The following is a 22,625-nucleotide window of genomic DNA, read 5'->3' as shown; positions in this document are numbered from 1 at the left end:
TTGGTAGGGCGTTCCACATTTTGGTGGCATAGGAGCGAAAATAATTGTCCCTCGTTTGTGCCCTTGTTGTGGTTAGTGTACCGATGTATTTATGAAAAACACATGACCCGGGTTTTAACACAAGCATTTATTACAAAACACGTACAAATAAATAGAAAATGTATAAATGATACAAATGTTAAATATAGTTTGGCTAGAGTTGCAAATTGCGGCTATGTTATCCCATATACTGGCATAAATTAAGTATACGGTAGCCTAACTAGTGAAAAATGACAAGATTTGAAGTGAATAATATAAAAACCCACTGGAAATGTCAGATAGAGGTCTAATGGTTGTTAGGCTCAATTATTGTATAAAAAATAAAAACTATTTGTAAAAACCAAAATAAAAAAGCAACTATTTGGTAGCAACAGGAATGTATTGACCCCATTCTCCCCTGGACTCACATTTGAAGTGGAATGCAGAGATGTTCAGTCTTAAATCCAGCATTAATTAAGCATCACTTAAGTTACACTAAGTGTTTTGCTAAAATTGCTACCTCAGCATTTTTTACTTCCAATAAAGTTTTTCACATCAGTGCATCCAGATGACAATCAATCACAGCTGTGTATATTTAATACATTGCATTCAATACTATGGTGCTGCTGCGACCTTGACTTGAGTTTGACTCAGTATTAATTAGGCTACTTGATTGTTACTGTATCAATAGCTTAAAAAGGTGACTTTATTTAATGACAGTTAGCATGGTCATTTTGGTTAACACATCGAAAACAATGTTATTTTGTCCTATCCCTCTCTTATTACAGACATCACCTTATGTGTCAATATTATATTTCAAACCCCAAGAAACTCAATGCTACAAGTAGTTAATGTTAAGACATATGGGAGAGAAGCTTCATCTGGGTCTACAGGAATAAGTGGTCTTGGGGACCCTCTGAGGGTTTGCTTTGAACTGTCCTCGCTTGGATTCTGATGGCTGCTCAGTCTTGTGTCTGGTCCTATTCACAGCCACGCTGTGGCTCCCTGTTGCCTTCTTCTGGATCCTGAGGGAGGGAGACAAAATTAATGTTAGTTGCTGATGACGACAATGGGACTCCTGCATGAAGCGGTTGCAAAATGTACCATTTTCTAATCACATGTTTAGTACAGTAAATAAGCCAAGCACAAGAAGTTTCATTGATAGAATTTTAACATACTACTTTTCCTTGATGTTGAAAATTGAAAAGGGGGTCAAAATGACCAGAGGACCCCGGAGGGTTAGTTAAAATCTGTATTTGTGCCTTGTAGTCATCTAGTGATTGCATGCTTTTAACACTGGTGCTGTAAACAGCCATATTGACCTATGATTGGATCCCACCAGAACCCGCTCTCCTTCCTATGTACACTTCCTAAAAGACAGTGTGCTATTACTGGCTCAGTTCAGTACTAATCAAGTCAACTACCCAACCTACTTACAAACATAATTTTGTTTTAATAAAAGTTTTGTGACTTTTAGAAAAATCTAAATGCTATGATAAGCATCTAGGTAGGTATGTCAATTTGAGTGGGGCAGCTTAATGGGCCGCCGGTGAGCTTCCGGTCGGCAGCCACTCATTCACTGTGAACGTACGGTCGTGATTTTGTAGGAATAAAGTTCAGTTCTTTAAACCACACTATTTCATTTGATTATGTAATGGCGTAGTTTTTCATAGTTTGTATTATTTGTGTTGCGAGTTCTTCCAGTTGTTACACTGCTGTGTTTCAAAACAAACAAAATGGTAGGAGCGCACACCAAGAGTAGGGAGGTGCTGACCACGGGAGACAAACTTTATAACAGAAAGGAGAGGTCGCACAACTCGTAGTCCCGATGCCAAAAAATATATATATAAGTTGCCTTATACCCTGAAGAAGGCAACTAGCTTGTCGAAACGTTGGTAAATAAAAACTATTTTTTGGCATCGGGACTACGAGTTGTGCGACCTCTCCTTTCTGTTATAAACACTGCTGTGTTTAACAGCTGGAGAAGAAGTAGGCGGAGAGAAAAAGTCCTTCAGTCCGACTGAGACGAGTGGACAGAAACACTGGACTGCAACAATGGAGGAGGAATCATCCAGTGAAAATAATACAATACAGTTCAATACGATCACAAATAAATGTAAAGGAATAAGCTGCCATGTCCTGGGCTGATGGACTTTTTCCTCTGAAGTGGTGTCTCCAACTGTTATACACAGCAGTGTAACAAACAGTGTTGCCAGATTGTGTGAGAGAAATAAGCAACCAGTTCTATGAAAAGAAGCCACTCCACAACTGAGCTACAATACACTTATATTTATACTCTAAGATCGGCAGCTACTTGAGAATAGCAGATCTACAAGCTCACAATGCGTTTGTGTCAGCTTGTAGATCTGATATTTTCCTAAATAGTTTTTGTTTTATACAAATAAAAAATAAGCAACTACACTTTAGAAACAAGCCCAAACCGCAACCTGCAATAGTAACTATGCCATCACATACCGGTAATCAAATGAAATAAGTGTGGTTTAAAGAACTGAACTTTATTCCTACAAAATCATGACCGTACGTTCACAGTGAATGAGTGGCTGCCGACCGGAAGCGCACCGAACTGAACGCGGAAGTGTTTGCTGCATATAGCCCATTGGGGCTAAAGGGTCGTTCCTACTAAGTACTTTAAGTACAGTAAAGACATAGTTTAAAAATTTATCCAATTCTAGTGGATGGCAGAGTTCATAACCAAGACAGTGGTTGAATTATATAGTTATATTGTTACAGTTATAGCGCTTGGTGGGAACGGCTCTTTACATCAGTTAAAATCTTGTGTGATAGCTTTCATCACTTCCTGCACAAATACACAAATAGTATACTAACATGCACATGCACTCTGACTCTAGACCTAAAAGAAGGGATTTTAATACTCACATCACTCCCCTCTTCCTCTCCAAGGATTTTTGCGTAGCAGGAGACAAAGAAGTCTTTCCCTTGGCACTGACTGCGTCTCCACTCTAAAAACACACATGCACAGTTGCACACACAACCATATAAACAATTGCATAATGTTGTTATTGGCCACTTTACATGTACCCAGTCCAGTAGTTTACCACACAAACCACTACAAATACACACACAAGCATCCATAAACAAATGAATGCAGTGATATGTTCATACAGTACATCAATAGAGGAAATATAGTACTTCAGCAACAGCAGGAACAAGCTAGTGAAAAATCAATTCCATCACTAAGCCTTCTTTAGTGAATGACATTTGGGATCAGGATGGCCAGCAAGTCTTTTATTCTTGTTAATTCATTAACTTCGCCATGCCAGAGCGGCCAGGGACAGGGATTGTGTTTCAGTGCGCCTGTCAGTCTCGGGCACCGCTGGACTGATTGGTGTGAAACTTTGCACGCACTCCCCAGTAGGCCTTGGAAGAACACATTCAACGTATCTAATGTTTTCTCTGATGACCAAGCTAAAACGGTAACATTACAAGGAGAAAACGCAAAAACCTAAGTGTTATCTTTGTAAACTGAAAGAAACAAAAGAAAAAATAAATAATAATTAGACATATTTGATCCGGTGGAGAAAATTCTGTTTTCAGCTTCACACATCTGAGTGCTGTCCACAGAGGAGGGAGAAGTTAGTTATTAGGGACTTTAAGCAACGACTGTTTCAGGGCGGCGACGCTATGCGGAAGTACGGCGGCTATGACGCCGTCGCCGTAGCTGTCAAAATCGTTAAGCAAACAGCCGTCGGCGACGGCGACATTGGTTCCCATGGTGACGTGTCTATGCAGCATGTGTCAAACATAAACACTTTTTTTTAAAACACCCCGTCGCGCGTCAGCTAACTTGCCGATATTGCTTAATTCTTACATGCGCTGGACATGATCAGCAGTGGAAAGAGGAAGGTGTTGGAGCAATCTGTGTTTACCGTTTTAATAAACATGGTTAATAAATATGACATATGGTATTAGTGTTATTTCTTCATTCAGAGCATGCCAACACATTACACAGCATAAGAGAGGTGATGGAGCAATCGGTGTAAATGTATGACAGCTATAATTTCAATAAACATGGTTATGACATGGCGTTGTAGACACTACGTGTAAGTGTAGGTTCTCCCGTAGTAGAAAGGGCTGCGACGGAGAGCAGGTTTATGTATCGAGCACTGATCCATTTCCGGTCGCCGTAGCCGACTGCCGTATCCGTCGTTGCTTAAAGTCGCTATTGTCTTGCTCAGGGAATATTGCCAGGGCTGGGATTCTGACCTGGGAACTTCTACTTGCCAGGCATGCTCTCTATCTATTCATCTATAGACGGATTGGACGCCATCATCTCCGTTTGAAGTTACAATTTCACATGAGGAATTAGGTTAATAAACCTTTTAAGTCACGGTTCTGCTAGCATAGCTTGACAAGACAACCCAATGTGAGCAGAAAATAAAGGGCGTACGACACACGACAACACGGGGTTGTCCCTGGGTGAATCACCTGGTTTTCAGGGAATCCCATACAGACACAGCACTTAAAAGTAACTGAGATATTGAAAAAAAGGGCTACCTGTCGTCGTCGCTCCCTCTCTCCGACCAGCTCCCTGTCCCAGCTGATGAGCTGCATCCTCTCCCTGGCAGACAGGCTGAAGAATATGTCATAGAGCTCGTAACGTGCAGAGCGCAGCTGAAGCAGAACAGAGCAAAGGGGGAGACTTAAATGAATCCTCAAAATGAGAGCATCAACCGAAATACTTAGAAATGTGCTTATACAGTACCTGCAGTGTGACTCTCTCAAGAAGCAAACTGTCTTGTCTGCTAGTCTGTATTCCTCTGCCAGGGGTCTGTGGCTGGAAGGTCAACAGGAACTGTCTAGTGTCCTGACACACACACACACACACACACACACACACACACACACACACACACACACACACACACACACACACACACACACACACACACACACACACACACACTTTTATTGAGGCCTGAAAAGTGAGAGTACTGCCATAGGCAGACATGACACTGCTGTCTCAGCTCACCTTGATGGTGCGCAGCAGCTGTGCCACTCTCTCAGTTTTCAGAAGCCGTCGAGTCAGGAACCCTTTAACTGCTGCCAACACCAGGGGGCGGTAGCAGTCTGGTACAGAACTGGGAGACTGGGGGGTGGGGGGTGGTTGCTGGGATGAGAGCTGTGAGTAATGAGAACAGGGAAAGAGAGGAGAATACCAATTCCATCAATGACGACCAATTAATTTCCCGCCTGGATTTTCAAGGTCTTTTTCAAGTTGGGCATCCTTTTAGTGCCTAGTGGTCGTCAGTCATTGTAAAAGGATGTAATACGACTGCAGCCGTTGACCTGTTACATGACAGAGGTTGGAATAACACAATTTAACTGACGACAAACTGTTAGGCCTAGACATTTTATTAAACAAAAAAAAAGCAGAGCAAGTTTGCTGATTAAAGGCGGCACAATACAAAGGTTAGTAAGTCTGATTTGGTACAGATTACACACCAAATGAAAACAGTTTGTGTCCCCCATCCAGTCAAGTTGAGTCAACAAGGTTCTCCAGCTTGCCAGTTGGATATCGCTGTCTTTACAGTTTACACATAATCAGTGGGATATTGCTGACACACCCACATCAGGAACATCACATACAAAATTATGGTTTTGTCTCAAAATACTTGGGAATCTCAGTACTGATGACAAGAGTTTGCTAGCTCCTGCATTAAACTCCACACCGAGTAGCTTTTGGCCGAGTGCACCAGCTTATTGCCGAACAGAGTCAAATAACAGCATGGCCTTCCTGTACAAACTTTAGCTAGTATTGTGCATTTATACCACTTTTATTCATGCATTACATTCACCCATTCAAACACACATTCACACACTGACGGCGGAGGAAGGCATCAACCGGCTCATCAGACACAATTATTTAGTTATTAAGTTAACTGAAGTGAACCATTTTTCTCCTGAACTTAGTACCACATTAAGATGTGCAAGGCTTTATTTAAGAACTATCCGGCAGTGGCTCAGAAAATAGCGTGGCTGGCTGGCCGCTTGGGAAACAGCAGTTCGAACCACAGCTCCCCATGGGTTAGTGTCAAAGTGTCCTTGACCAAGATACTGAATCCCTAACTTATCCCGAATGTGTGTCCGTTCTCTGCTATAGCATGTAGCAGCGTAAGATGTGATTATACTACATTGGTGGATATATACAGGCAGTAAAGACTGAGTAATACAAATATTACTCAAGGCATACATGTTCAATGAGAAGGGAAGGTAAAACGTTTCACTTAGGTGACAATAGTAAGTGAACATGGCAAACTTTACCTGGGAAGAGAAGGTGCTGGAGAGAAGGGAGGGTGAGATGGAGACGTCCCCCAGACGGGAGCTGGAGAGAGGGCAGGGGAAGGACACGCTCTGGAGGAGATGGTAACGCACTGCCAACGCCTGAGAGAGAGAGAGAGGGAGGAGGGTTGTGGGTTGATCAGAAAAACGTGGAGATGCAAGAAAGAGATGAGGGAAGGGAGAGGGAGAGCATGATGGCAAGATCTAGAGGGAAAAAAGGAGAAAAAAAAGAGAGCACTAGGGCGTTGGCGTTAAGGGTGGAGAAATGAAAGAAAAGAGGGTGCATGCGTGTGTGGTACGTGCACACAGTAGTACACACCCATGGGGATGAGAGAGGGAGACATTGGGAAATACTGAATTGGAAAGGATGGCAAATGAGGCAGGAGGAAGAAATTAATTGAGGGTGGAGAGAGAGACAGGAGGAGGAGAGATGGGGCACAGATGCAAGGGGATGAGACGAGAGAGGGATGGAGGAAGGGGAGAACGAAGAAAGACAGAAAACGAGTGAACGCCATGGAGACAAAGAGGGGGGGCATTAGTGGTGGAGCATAGAGGGACGAGTTGGCACTTAACCACAGACGCTCATGAATTAAACAAAATTATTGTTTGCTTTTCTGTGTCAGTTCCCTCACTCCACTCATCCCCTCTACCCTTCCAAACAGTCCATCCTTTTACCCTCGCCACATTGCCCAAGATGGAGCAGGCCAGGCAGCAAAGAAAAATGACAAAGGTCCTATTATTAAACAGCTTATGTTAATTATATTGTTGTTAGAGACACATAAATTAAACAAGAGTGTAATTAATAGGACAAGGACACTGCCCAAGAACAAACACACACAAGCGCCAACACACGTGCTGTGCTCACACGGGAAGAAACAAAGATTGGGTGCCAAATGAACAGTGGGTGTCCTTGGGAAAACACACAGGAACAGACACAAGACCACGATGCCAGCTCGCCTCTTAGAGATGCAATGAAACATTTATGGTAGAATCCCTGGGCTTCTTTACTGGGGAGAGTTTGAAGGTCCTGTTATAATGAGCACATTTCTGTAGTCTTTCCACACACAGGTCTCTAAAATCCCACTATAACAGGTAGGGGAAATGTGTTTGTGTGTGTTTCAGTGCGTGCGTGGCAGCAGTGCCAGTGTTTTACAAAGGTCTGGCACTATTTGCCGTCAACATAATATCATCAGTTGGGAAGTTCTTAAATTGAGATCATCTTCTCTGTTAAAAGGTCAAGAAGCGTTTTTATTATTACTGACCTTGGATGGAGTCCACAAATATAATATACATATACATACCACATTTACATAATGGGGTATCTGTGTTATGCAAAAGGTGGAACAGAGGCAGAGGAAGTATAAATATTAAAGTGCATGTCAAGGTTACAAGATATTATGCCATTTGCATGTTAACACTAATTTAGCAAGGTGTCTGTTATTGAGTAATTATTTATCACTATTGTTTTATTACATTTTCAGTTGAAGCTTTATTATTTTGATCAGAGTTTATCTCAAGTAAGCAACCATTGCCCCACAAAATACCCAAACAACCATTGTTAAACCAATTCCTTTTCATTGACATGTCTTGTGTCATCAGTACATCTCACCTGTAGCAGCTCTAGCTGTTTCCTCTGGTCATTATGCAGTGTTTCGTAGGCTGGTTTGAGCTGCTGCTCATCCTCTTGACCACTGTGGCCTTCATGCCACCGCACAGATTTTGAGAAAACAAATTATTGGCAGATTTGGCACAAGAAAATTATCAATAGCAGCAGCAGTCTTTAATATTGACAACAAATGGTTTTTGATGAAAACTGGACATGTGATAGAATACTGGTGTTCCTGGACAATGTATTGCTCAGTAGTCAGCAAATAAAATATAATACCGGAAACAGTAAACCAAGGCAAAACAAAATGCTGTTTGGATTTGCTATGGTTGAGGAGTGGACAATAATTTATTTTGTAAATATATCAAGTAGTATTCTGCAAACCAGCAGTTTGACTATGTCATTTGAGAATACCTCTTGTGATTCATCAACAGCTGTAGTTTGTTTCTTTTCTATATTATTTTGAATGTTATTTTGCACTTACTCATAGTCCTACCTTTAGAGGTGCTGGAGTGAGGTCTTACAATAGATACTGCTCTTCTGCTTCCATCTCTAGGTCTGTCCTCACTTCCCTCTGTCGCATGCATGAGGAGCCTCCGTTTGGCCTTGGATATCCCTCCATGACCTTCCCCTCCGCTGTCTGGGGTCAAATTCTTACCTTGAACATTGTGACCTTTTGATCGTGAGTCTGATCCAGACCCCAGCTGCAACCAAAGCCCGGAGGGTGTGTCCACATCGTATGATTGGTTGAGGGACAAGGAGTGAGATGATTCCTCCCCCTCTAGTACCATCATCTCCCTTTTCCTTTCCATTTGCTGGTTACTGGTGTCCAGTAGCACTGAGCCTGTATGTGAAACCTCGATTTCAGAAGGCACCTTTCGGAACACATCAGGAACATGCATCCTCTGTGCCCTTGAGGTGATGCATGGCTGCTGTTTTTTGAAGGACTCATGCTTTCTAAAACTGATCATGCAAAGGTCGGTAGCTAGCGGTACTCTATCAGACAACTGGACTCTACAAGGGGCCAGGCCAGATGCAGGTTCTTCTCCTCTACCTGTTCCATTGACTTCCAGTTTCTGTGTAGCTGTGATCTTCATTAGCTTCCCCCCTCCCTCATTCAATGTCTCTTGCCATCTTACATTGGGGCTTGATTCAGGCTCCATATCGTTGTGTTTAAACTCTTTTAATGGTCTTCTTTGCCACTCACCATCCCTCTCCTCTTGACAGTTTCTGTCATAATCACTTTGTCCAACCCGAACAAGTTGGCCTTTGTTAATGTTCTCAATGTCTTTACCAATGAAGTGACCCAGAAAATTGCCATTTTGAATCTGGCACCCGCTCTCCATGTTCTCTGTAATCGTGGCCTCCAGATCTGTGATCAGCAGTTTAAGGCTGGAGAGGTTAAACTCGAGCTGATCGATCTGCTGTGCCTGATCTGAACTTCTCCTGGATGACAACATTCGCTCTACATCACCTTCCTCTGCTAAATACAAGATGGAAGAAGTTGGAGGTGCCACTGCTTCATTGTTTTCCTGTCCCAAAATTACTTTCAGCTCAGTATTATCATTTACATTATGGCTTGTAGAGGTTGGGGGTTTTGTCTTTGGAACAGTAGTTTCATTAATCGCTCTTTCAACTTGGGCTTTACTTTTACAGTGAACTGGACTCATACAGAACTGAAGGATGGGGACAGTCTGAAACTTTCCAACACCATTATCAGTAGATATACTGAAGGTGTTGCATGGTTGTTCAGCTCTGACCTCTGGGGTGCAGTGGAGCTGAGTATTTCCAGAGGCGTCATCTTCCTGTGCTCCACTCAATACCTCAGTGTCTTCAACTCCAATCAAGTGCACATTGCCTAATTTAAATGTTGCACTTACTTCCTGAGATTCTGTCACAACCCCTACTTTGCCTTTTGGTGAGGTTTTTAGTGATGAGGAAAAATGTACTTGGTTTCCCTTATTCCCCCCTTTCTCTCTTATTTTTCTTCCCTCTGTGGCCAATGCTCCTTTGTGGGGGAACTCATCATTCTCCTTATCAGAGAGGCTATCTCTCTCCTCTCCTTTTCTCACTTGGTGTTGGGATCTCTCCTGGGTTTTGGTATTCTTGGCCTGGTTCCTTAGCATCCGCTGACACCGCCGATACTCCTGAGATTTCTTCAGCAGGACCTGGAGGCTCGGAGGGCAGAGTTCCTCTGGAGTTTCTGCTTTACTGACTTGGTCATCCTGTGGTTCCATTTGTTGAACCTGAGGTTGGTGTGCAGTTGAAGGGCAGTGAGTGACTAAGGTCTCTGAAGATTCTGGACTATCTAACGGACAGGTTGTTTTTACTGAAGTGACTGGGCATTCATCTCCATCCTGGTTTTTGTTTTTTTGGGTAAACAGAGCAATGTCCTTCAACTCTGGACTTAACATGAGAGTGCTTTTAGACACTCCTGTTGGAGAACTTCGTACTTGTGATGAAGCAAACTCTGCTGAGTGAGCATGTATGATAGAATCGTGAAAAGGTGAGATGCTGCAAACATCCTTTAGCAAACGATCATCAACGGAGGATACCTCGGCACGCCTCTCTAATTCTTCTCCATCTATGGGAGGGTGGCTGATTATATCTTGCATATTGGTGATTGTGTTTGAAGTATTGTGAAGAAAAAAGCCATTGGCCTCCTCCTCACAACTGAACCCATGGCTCTCTCCCCTTCTCTCAAGTCCACCAGAATGGCTGGTAGTACTTCCTGCATTCACATAGGTCACATACCCTGAAGAGATTGATTGATGGCTTATATCAATTAGGGGTTCTGCAGCTAGTTTTGACACCTGTTTATGTTTGTTGTGATCAACAGAACACTCTTCCTGGTAATGTTGATGTGGTGTGAGGTTATGTGGGGAAAAGGCACTACATAAGGATGATGCAACAGGAAGAACATGCACAACACCCATGCCATCACATGTTAGGCTAGATGTTGGCAAAGTCGTCAAACTGTCATTGGTCTCTATGACATCATCACTCTGAGACATTGACACATTGGTGTTGATGTGGAAAGGTGAAGATTGTGATTCGATAAGGCCCTGTTCTTCATTAAAGAACTTGTCCACTGTAGGTGCTTTCCTCAGCGGCAAAGCCTATAAGGAAATGATAACAATAATGTCAACGTTATTTTCCTCATTTGACAAATGTGTAACTTCATGGAACATAGCAATAAATAATAATGCTGAAATCAATATCATGTCTTTATGAACATACTGTTCTGGTGGTGTATTTAATGAGAGTCGGTTACGATGTAAGTTGCCATCTCTGTGGTGGTGTGGAACGTGTGTGTCAAATTTAAAGTATTTTTGTATGTATAAATTCACAGAATCTCTGTGTATCCGTCTGTCGAGTCTCGCGTAGCCAGACAACTATTCCACAATCTCTGAATGCTATATAGTCTGGAACTACACCAATCCGAGTAAGGAAGCAGACATTTCCGTTCACAAAAATGTTTTAAAATATCTTTAGAGCTTATTTTTTTTATTTCCATTTCTGCTAAGCAGCAAGCTATATATGCTTAGAAGATTTCTATTTACATTAGGATACATTTTTGTGCGACTGTAAAGACGAAACGGAAGTGGGGAGAAGGCTCCACTTCCACTTTATATTTTACTCATCCGTGCTCACACTTCCGTTGCTCCAGACCGTATGACGGAAGCATTTGGAAATTGCGAGAGGCAACAGCAAGACTGTGACCCCAACATAATTATCTTGAGCGCTGGAGTTCAAACTTTGCATATGTATCGCAGAGTGCAGAGTGGGAAGTCGGTCAGATCAGTGTTTGTCCAGAATTGAAAATGCAAAAATCTCTGTTTATCTGTCTGTCTGTCTGTATCCCTTTCATGCCTGTATATGGAGATTCCTGGTGTCATCACTGAGTACTTTGACAATGGGTACAAACTACAAAGGGTATTGCTTAACCCTGAGGCCAATTCTATAAATGTCTTCTAAAGCTAAATCCTAATAAAAGTTCTGAAAAACGTATGTTTCTGTATCAGTAGTGCTCAAACGTTCTCATGTCAAGGACCACCAAAATGGTCCGCAGGAAATGTATTTGCCTGCGGACCCCGCATTTCAAAATATTTTGTTCCAGGAATCCCGAGAAGCAAATATCTGATACAAAAAATGTATCGCTCCCTCTAGTATTGTGGCTGTCCCTCACATTTCTTAGGTAATTAGTCAGGTATGCGGGTACTGAGGGCAAAGCCATATTTATAATTTTGAATGTCAATCACATTTTTAATTGCTTAACTTTGTCTCTATCAAAATTGGTTAAAAAGAGGTGGGGCATGGGCCTCAGGCCGAGAAGTAGTCTAATTTGTTTGTTTTGGGAGGTTGTGGCGCATAATGGTGATATATTCGCATCGTCACCCAACCCTAACACATACAGTATGCTTTCCCAGTTTTAATACGTTAACTGAGGGGTGTGCGCACCCAACGGGCCTTGAGGGCAGATGAAGAGTCATGACTGACAGTGACATACCTGAACACTGTTTAGAATGTTTTCTACATAGGTCACCCTCGCGTGAGCTCTTGATTTTCTCTGGTCAGTGGTCCTTTGTAATGCCTCTCTAATTCTGTGCACCTCCTCTCTCTGTTGCTCTGACAGCTATTGAGATAACATACATAGCATAAAAGATTTAGTGGTGAGTCAGAGAGTTTGTTCAGCAACAGTAATTTGTCCCCCCTGGGTGAATACTGAATAGTAGCCCTGGTCCATAGCCGCAATTTGCAACTCTAGATTTTTTTATAATGGGATGAATCTAGAGTTGCAATACCCTCCATTGACTCCCCACTCATCATTTTGCGTTTGCGATCTGCTTGTCTTAAACGACGTTAAACTCACCAACATTGCAGCTGTAGTCCAAGCTTGAATTATTCTCTTTCAATCTGCAAAGCTTGTTTTTCATAAAAATCCCCCGTAGACATGTTATGAGCTACTTTCTGTCAAGAAATTCTGTGCAAGTGATTCTTTTTCTAAGTGCTGGAGTTTGGAAGCGCTCGTCGTAAGTCACTGAACGTCCCTGCATGCATCTGTTTCGCATTTGCACATAATGCAGGAGGCAGCAGCGCGACCCCTTAATAAAAACGAGCGCTTCCAAACTCCAACATTTCTTCTTCTTGACAGAAAGTAGCTCATAACATGTCTACGGGGGATTTTTATGAAAAACAAGCTTTGCAGATTGAAAGAGAATAATTCAAGCTTGGACTACAGCTGCAATGTTGGTGAGTTTAACGTCGTTTAAGACAAGCAGATCGCAAACGCAAAATGATGAGTGGGGAGTCAATGGAGGGTATTGCAACTCTAGATTCATCCCATTATAAAAAAATCTAGAGTTGCAAATTGCGGCTACCCTGGTCCAGTGCTTATAGCGAGTCTCACCAACGTGCTGGACCAGGGCTAGGTGAATAGTACTGAATGATGTTAAGATTATTTGTTTATCGCACTCTTCTACAACTGTGTTCAGTACGTTAAAGCACATCAAACAGGGTCTATAATTATATTGAATTTAGGACCAACTGTGACTGCTGGTGTTTCAAGTCTCTATGCTAGTAATGGTACCATTAGGAACTAGAAAGAAACCAAACTGTAATTATGAATTAGCTGCTTTCATACCAAAGGTGGAAGGATGGGTTGACCATAGAAGCTGAGAAGAGAAGGAGACCGACGACTGCAACTTCTCATAGCAGGTCTTCTCGATGGTCTGTTTTCCTCACATTGTCTCAGTTGTGAGAGATGGTGCTGTACAAAATCTTCATAATCCTCCATTCTGGTAGGACGACCTGTTTTCAAATTCAACACGGTGCAGGGTTTACTGCAATGGTTTCACTTGATAGCCAATATGAAAACTCTTGTGTTAGTTAGTGTTAGCTAGCCACACAGAGCTAACAACAACTGGCCACAAAAAAGCTAAGTGACTCAAGTGAGCACTCATGAAACTACTGCAACGGGGAAACAACACATTCGATAATGAATCAGAGATGCCTGGTCAAATATCATAGCATAATATAAATATATGGTCTAATTTAAGAGATTATACCTACCAACACAGTACGTCTGCCGCCAATGTTTACAACTACCCGCCTGTGTGAGAGTGTGACAGTTAGCAAAGCAAACATTCTAGATGCCATAGCCTGGATGGACACTCAAGCTGGCATTGGCTAGTTCGCTGTGAGGCGTCCATGGCAACCGTGGCAACGGGGGGGGGGGGGGGGGTAAAACGAGCGCACCCTTGGAAATGGTCGCCTATCCGAACGCGCCCAATCATAAGGGGAGCCCGCTGGGCGCTGGCCCCTATGCGCTGGCCAGGCGCTGGCCAAGTCGTCCATGATCATGCCACGAAAGCGCGTCGCGTGTTCGAGTCCTGTTCATGACGACCTTGGCTGCATGTTTCTCCCTCTTTCCTGTCCATCTTCACTTGATAGTTGATGTATACTATCAATTAAGTCAGAAATGCCAAAAACAAATCCACGACAGCGCGTTTGATTGATTGATTGATTGAAAATTGTATTAACAGTTTGCAGAATTACAGTACATTTCAAGCACAAACTCAATACAAAGGCTGTTAACTGTGAGTGGACGACCCAATTAAGCATTACACTTGTTTACAACAGGGTCCACCATGTTCAATTCATCAAAACATTTAGAGACGTACAAATAGACACTTCTATATAGACAAAGAACAGTACAGGAATTCATCATAATAGAGGTAAAAAGGGAAAAGAAACATATACAGTGAGGGGAAAAAGGGGGGGCGGTGGGGGGGGATTCAGATTTTACGGGGGCCAGTTTCGAATTGCAGCCATCCGTAGGTGCCCTTTGAGAGCGGTTTTGAAGGAGTCAAGGGATTCGCATGTCTTAATGACTGTTGGTAGGGCGTTCCACATTTTGGTGGCATAGGAGCGAAAAGAATTTAGTCCCTTGTTTGTGCCGAATCTGGGTTGAACATGATTCGTTGCACTCCCTCTGGTGTTGTGGGTGTGGACTTCGTTAACATTAAGGAAGTATCTACACAGGTACATGGGTATCTTGGTGGAGTATCGAATCTTGTGGACCAGACCCATTGCAAGATGCTGTACTCTGTCGCCGACCCTAAGCCATGACGACCTTGGCTGCATGTCTCTCCCTCTTTCCTGTCTATCTTCACTTGATAGTTGATGTATACTATCAATTAAGTCAGAAATGCCAAAAACAAATCTTAAAGCTAGAACTGCACTCTGTCAGTGCCTACTTTGCACTGTGCCGAGTGCCGCGTTGCACACAAGTAGGCCTACTAGTGCGCAAGCAGAGCGCGCAAGTACTGTCGACCGCTATGAACTTTCAAATCTCAGCCTTTCTGTAAAACATTGACTTTAGTCCTCTCTTCTCCTGGCTGTAATACTGAAAGTATATCTTCCTTATTTCCCTCGTTAAGTAATCTGAGAATCTGTGAAACGCTTGAATGAATTATTTTTCTGACCCTGTAAACGATTCAAATTCTTTATGAACGATTGTAAAACATAGATTGGTTACGCAACCAACAACAACCAATTAGGGACTACAAAGGTAAATGACGTAATTAATCTATGTTTCTAAATCATTTGATGGGTAAAAGGAATCGTATATTGGTTGTTAATGTTGTAGTAATTGAGATAGGTTTCATGTTTGGAGGACACAAGTACAGAAGTAGACTATGTATGGCTTATTTGTGTGTATCTCGCAAGTTGGTAGCTCTTGATGAAGCATAACTACTCAGCCAAACCTATTAACATTTTGTAGGAAGATTACATATTAAAAACAAACAATCTGATATAGAAAAGTCGCAATTTTGAAACATTGCATTGTGGTTGCCGCAGTCGCTTACATAGGCCCCTCCCTAATTTGAACATTTCTATAACGCTTGAATAGTTTGGTCTTCTGCCCCTGCAAGGGAATTTATGCCTTTATAAACAATTGTAAAACATAGATTGGTTATGTAACCAACAACAGCCAATTAGCTACTACAAACGCTCGGCCAATCACAGCGGAAGTTAGGTATAGGTATAGGTTACTCCAGAAAAATAATAATAAAGTGTGACTTTAGTCTGGTTGCCCTTCATCCTTCATGCCCAACATTTTCTGGTTATAACTGGCTGTCAATGGTGATGTAATTACGATGTTTCAATATTGGTTGGGTATAACATATGTATGTATACATGTATGTAGCCTAAGTTGAAAGTACTATACTGTGGTGGTCGACTGGCTTTTTTATGTACGTATGCTTGGTTGGTATCAATGTCCAATATATATACCTCCCAAGCTCACATGCATACGTCCCAACACGACCACAATACTTGCGCGCTCTGCTTGCTGCTACGGACTTTCAAATCTCAGCCTCTCTGTAAAACATTGGAATTAAATACTAAAGTCGGGTTATAAGTAACTGGCCGTCAATGGTGACAAGTAATAATAATATATATTATTATTATTTACTACAACTACTACTACTCAATGACAACAACAACAACACTACTACTACTACTACTACTACCACCCTTTGGCTGTTTGTTTCCCTGGAAACGGTCAACCAATAGCGGCACTAAACCCCATGTCACCAGACTTTCCACCTACAGCCAGCTGGTCGGCACCGTCCCTCTGAGCTATGTGATCTTTATTCCTTGTGTTTAAAGAGGCATCAATGTCTGATGCAGTAACAAATTAGTACACATGTTGACTTATCTATTATCCATTGGCTATATGTTGTCCTTAATCTTAAAATGATCAGCACTTGATTTTCAATGTAATTAAACAACTTCATTCAACAATCAGTTATGTATTGCACTCAAGAGTACGAACTATAGCTCCGTTTTAAAACAGGTTTATTGGTCATATACAAAATAAAGTAAGCTGTTTATCAACAAACATACAGTATATACAATACATCAATAAATTAAAAGATGTGCCAGACTTGGTGATGAAACAGTTCATTGTATGATTACCAACATTGTCATCATCACTTACGTATATCTACAAATTGCAACAGAAAAAAGTACAATAATTTAGTTGATGATAAATACTTACAAAGACTGTCACATTTTAAGTATTTTTTTCCAATATAAAGTACTGTGGTAGAATAACTTATTACACCCCATACAGAAATATTACAAAACACAGAATCTTCTATTACAAGGTCATTTTTGAATATGCCAGATCCACACAAACTACTTCTCTATAGCTTTTAACTGACCATTAACTGTATACTTTAGAAAGACAAAAATATCCAACTCTCCATTAGCAACCTGAACCTAGTCACATGCTCACCATTAGATGCCATGTGGTTTGGTGGGGGGTAACAGAAAGAGATGAGAGTGGATGGAGTTATTACCAAAAGGGGAGGGAAAATAAATTAAATGAATGAAAAGCAAAGAAATATGGAAAGAATAAAAGGCTGAATGAAGAATTGTGATAGGACACTGACACCTAAATGCTGACTAATATTATGTGTGTGTGCGTGTGAGTGTGTGTGTGCGCGGCTGTGCATGGGCGTTGGTGTGTGTGTGTGTGTGTGTGTGTGTGTGTGTGTGTGTGTGTGTTTGTGTGTGTGTGTGTGTGTGAGTGAGAGAGACTGTGCGTGCCTGCATGTGAAGGGAGAGTTGAGAGCAGAAAGACAGAGAAGGGAGACAAATAAACAGCGTTATTGATGAACACACCAAACAAACACGATCAAAGGAACTCTCGGTTCATTTACTTTCATCGATCGTCATCAGAGATGGGTGAAAGGGCTTTTAGAATCTGGTGGCGTGATTCACTAGACAGAAAAACAACTCAATGACTAGAGGCTGATTGGCCAAGCATCAAGATAAGGAGTTAATGATTTGCGTTTTCTAGAATAGGCAGACTGCCAGACATTGTTTCGGGAAGGGCAAGGTAGTCGAAAAGTTAACACCATTCCCTATAACGTGGACTTTTGTGTAAAGTGTGTATATATGGTGAGTGGGAAATTACTTAAGATCTATCATCAGGCATGTCTTAACCTCTCCTTCCAGCTACTGTAAATCATTTCTGAACAGCTAGGCGCTTTACAAGTTGCCAAAGGGATTTCTGATGAAAATAGCCTTTCATACTGAGGGCATGAGTGAGTAATCTCTATTACGATAGTCATGATACGTACAGACTAATACATTGGGTCAGTCATTTTGTCCAATACACATCTAAAAAAGGAAAGGCTTTCAAGACTCCAACCACTCCAGGCAAAACATAAATCATAAATGCCACTGATCACTGTCAGTTGACCACTTCTGCTAAGAGATCATTCACCTACTGTACTGTGGACAGTGAGAGAAAGCAGGCCTTTGATGGATATAGCACCTACAGTATGACACACTGAATCCTGTCTGCAGAATGGAGGAATCAGGGTTGAAACCCATTCCATCACATGCAGAAATAAACTATGTTAGTAAATCTTAGCATGGAAGAGCAAAACCATGGGAATCTTATGGGTTGACTGGGAGTCAAACATGAAAGCTAGATTGCATCCAATCTTCTTCCAAACTCAAAACGGGGGATTAAAAAGTAGTACAGTATTATTGAGTCTCTCCATTTTTAATCCAACCATATTTGCAACACTAGAAAACGTAAGGGAAGTCCCTCCACAATATGCCACATTTAAAGGCAGAGATAAACTGACATTTGATAACCAAAGATAATACTCTGTATAAAAAGCTACTGACCTCGTCACTTCTCACTGTACCTGCAGTTATAATGATGACGACAACATCAGACAACATCTATAGTATCACTTCTCCTGTATGGAGTACATGTGTTCTAACGTTGCCCCTTCAGAGGCCCTACACAGTTTGCATAATTAGAGGAAGTCAACACGTGTACATACTGTATATTCACTCACTAGTCATCCTTGCTGGACAACAGGGGAAGGGTAAAAAAATAAATAATAATAATCTCAAACTAAGCAACATTGGTACAACTGGACGGTGGCACATCATGTGTGACAAGCACCTCATTGTTTCATATTTGTGTACCTTCCAAAGCCATGTTTTTTTTGTTTACTTTTTTTAAAGATTTTTTATCACATATGACCCCATACCGCAGAACTTGCCAGTCAAATGACGGAACAATAACATAATTAGAAAGCAAATGTAAAAAACAAAACAAAAAAACACAGAAAGCGAGAGACAAAGCTTGTGTGAGAAACAAGATTACATGGAAAACTTCCATCAGAGCAATTTCACAGACCACCAATCAGAGAAAGGCGCTCTGTGCAGCCTAGATAGGGAAAAAAGAAAATAAATGTTATACACACACACACACACACACACACACACACACACACACACACACACACACACACACACACACACACACACACACACACACACACACACACACACACACACACACAGTGTGTTTATGTATGTGCGCAAGTGGTGCCAATGCGTTTCCTCACAGTTAAATGCCAGGTATGTATTGAGAATTTGAGAGACAGGAGGAAAGGTTTGAGACATTTTCACTTGACATTTGTAGCTCTCTAGTTTCATGCTTGATTGGACCTGCAAATGGTTATCACTTATCAGTACACTGACTTGTGGTATATTAACATTTTCCTTACCACCCACCTCCCATTGTCCCTGCTTTTGTCCCTGCTACCTGGATGAGTTTGATGCTGTTATGAGGTACAAATTAAGAAATACCCTACTGTTTTCAATAACTGCACAGCAGTAGGCTGACGAACCACACATTTCTTCTGTGTACTGTAGCAGCTCCAGTCAAATTTGGGAAGCTGAGTACTGTTTGTAGATTCTATTACAACAAACCATTCTTTTGAAGTCACACTCCCCTTAGGTTGCAGAATGCGTTTGAGGTGATTGAACTGATATGAAGCTCATTCTATGACTGATGAACCAGCCTTTGCTTCTTCTATTTTATAAAAAACAGCACAGACAGTTACAAAACGGTTTCATTTTCCTGTAATTTACGGAACAGTACAAAAGCAAATAAATAAAAACAAATACGACCAGCATTAAATATACATAGCAATAGAAAACATACACAGAAGAAACTAAATGTTATCTAAAACACACAGCACAAAAATAACTTACTGGAAGAGCAGAAATGATGCAGCCAGAGGCCCTATATGTGGGTATTCTTCTACCCAGCTACACAACCCTGCAGTTTACCTGAACTCACAAGATCCTCAGGCTTTACAAAGTTATTCATCCCCATTTCTTTAAGTAATACCTGGTCATATCAGAATGAATGCTGCAGTGCAGGAGTGTAATCAAGAGCCAATGCTCTGATCAGAGATATGGATATCTAATAAAATAAGTTTACGATGCCTTATAAATCATTATTAGTGACTGCAGATTTAAAGGTAATTAAACACAATATAATTAAGATCTGTGCCACTACTATAGTGCTAAATGCTGAGAGAACTGAGCTTCCAATGAATACATGAAGAGTCCAATTACCCATGGTTTCATCACCTGCTCTGGTCCAAAATCAAACAGGATCAAACATCACATCCATGAAATAGTGAACAATACAGTTACACCTCGTTACATACCAACACGACACATCACACGCTAGCCCACGGTTACACACACGTGCCTAGTTACTAGAGAAAAACAAAGCTATTGACTTCAATAGTTAAGCCACTTTTGGTACAATTGCAAATATAGAGAGAGAGATATCAAACAATTTTTGTTACACCTTTTTTCCCCAAAGGATTTTCTTTTATAAACAATGCAAAGATAAGAGTGTCTTTATAAAAGTCCAGACCCTACCATACATAGACAAAGATCATTTTGGGTATAACACCACTTATATTATAATACTAGATTTATGGTAAAGCTCATGAGTAAATGACATCCATTTGTATGACTGGGAACTCAGTCAAATATTTTCAAAATCATTAATATTGAAATTACTGACATTGTCACCTGTTTGCAATGTCAGTGGGCAAGCATTTACACAAGTGAGCTCAACGGTTAAAGGCCAGGGGAAAGCCAGTGGCTAACCACTTGGTTCCATGTTTAAATAAATAAAATAAAAAGTCGATGTAGGCATGGCAACCTACATTTCTGAACCATTAGCCAATAAAATTCACCAGTGAACTAAATCAATAATTCAGAAAGCAAGTTAAGCAACATGAACCCTTTCCAACTGAAAATCTAATTACATTGCCTTGCCACAAAGTAGCTTGTAACAGAAGAGGAAAAAGCCCTGTTCTTCAAAACATTTTAAATGCAGGCCTAAGTGTCTTCTTCAGTGGTCGATGACTGGAGAAACGCCAAAGTCACATAAATGGGTGTTATTATTATCCTGATAGCTACAGTACTGTACATGTACTACACGGCTCTCACAACACTACACAGCGATGGTTGTCGATTAATTGCTGTCACAACCTGATTCCTGATTGGTCAGTGCATTCCACTAAGCACAGGTCTGTAAGCATAGGTCAACAGACACCTGGGTTGAATCTCAAACATCTCTCCAAAAGTTCTTCTTGTTTTTTCTCTCAGTACATATCATAATAGACCAACACATCCTTTCCAGAGTATATTCATACTAATACAAGTGCCATGAACTAATGTCAATTTGCTTTCAGATAAAAGTGCCATCCTGTGTTGGTTTTGAGTAGTATCAATTGCTATCGTTTCCTCTTTCTGCAGAGGTAGAATAAATGTAATAATCTGTTGGGGTTGAAAATAATATAGAGAGAAAGAAGGGGGGTGAAGAGTTAAAGGTGAGATACTGTAGAAAAAGACAACTAAATATAGCAATACCAAAACAAACCACACCACAGAATTTCACAGAATTCCTGATACATAACAATTCACACACAGAGAATACACTTTGGACCTCATGTGAATGACAACACAGTACAAAACAGTAGAAATACAGTACAGTTACCACCGTTGAGTAAGATATATTTTTTCCTACAGTATTTTTCTCAAAAAGTTCAGTTTTTCTTTGCTTGGTGGAGCACTATAAGGAATTTTCTTCCTTCTTTGCAGACAGTGAAATTTGTGTCACCTGAAACCTCTCTCCTTTTGGAAACATAAAACCAGGGTTCCTACATCTTATTTGTAACTTAAAATCCCAAGATTCTTCCATGACTAATCAATAATAAATTATCTCCCAAATGAACATATATAGTTTTTCTTATGGGATTTCAGTGTACCGCACCTTGGTTTGACAAGGACAAACTAACACTTTTAAAGTGGTGTGTCAAACATGGAGAGAGAGTTGAATTACTTAATCATCTACTTACAGATCTACCAGTAGTCTTGGTTGACAATTTTGGCATTGTTTATGTTATAAAAGAAAAAAAAAAGAAAAAGAATAAATAAATCCAGGCCTAGAAAACATCTAGGAACCCTGTCTATTTGTCCCAATTGTCCTGTGCTCAATGATCATGCACTGACCAAGGACTGCATCATAGTCTAAGAAGCTTCCTCTACTTCCTTCCTTTCCTATATCTGTACTGGGAGATGACAGGTCTCAGCCAACATGGCTGAGGAGGGGTTGATTAACTTGCACCTGTCTCTCTCTTTTGTAGATTAGTGCACATAGAGGAGAGACGATGAAGTAGAGAGGCAACTGCACCCCATCCCCCTATCCCCCCCCACCCCCACCACACCCAACCACCAACTTCCAACCATCTGCCTCCTCCCC

The 22,625-nt window shown here is 41.2% G+C and overlaps 1 protein-coding gene across 3 annotated transcripts; it reads right to left on the bottom strand.

Annotated features, from left to right (window-relative positions):
- Positions 1-118: 118 nt before the first annotated feature.
- cp110 (centriolar coiled-coil protein 110) lies at positions 119-14,156 on the bottom strand. Of its 3 annotated transcripts, none has more exons than XM_079499816.1 (11): positions 14,018-14,156; positions 13,590-13,756; positions 12,456-12,581; positions 8,430-11,064; positions 7,949-8,037; positions 6,322-6,441; positions 5,030-5,179; positions 4,763-4,864; positions 4,555-4,671; positions 2,917-2,999; positions 119-1,043 (listed from the first exon to the last, which is right to left on the bottom strand). In XM_079499816.1, exons 2-11 carry the CDS (start codon positions 13,740-13,742, stop codon positions 896-898), a joined length of 3,723 nt encoding a protein of 1,240 aa, XP_079355942.1. In that variant the 5' UTR covers positions 13,743-13,756; positions 14,018-14,156; the 3' UTR covers positions 119-895. The 3 variants fall into 3 exon arrangements, with proteins under 3 accessions (XP_079355942.1, XP_079355943.1, XP_079355944.1); XM_079499817.1 differs by having other exon boundaries at positions 8,442-11,064; XM_079499818.1 differs by lacking the exon at positions 12,456-12,581.
- Between the last annotated feature and the right edge of the window lie 8,469 nt (positions 14,157-22,625).

This window comes from Electrona antarctica (assembly GCF_951216825.1).
Source record: "Electrona antarctica genome assembly, chromosome: 4".
NCBI classification, from domain to species: Eukaryota; Metazoa; Chordata; class Actinopteri; order Myctophiformes; family Myctophidae; genus Electrona; species Electrona antarctica.
This window is presented reverse-complemented; position numbering and strand designations above follow the sequence as displayed.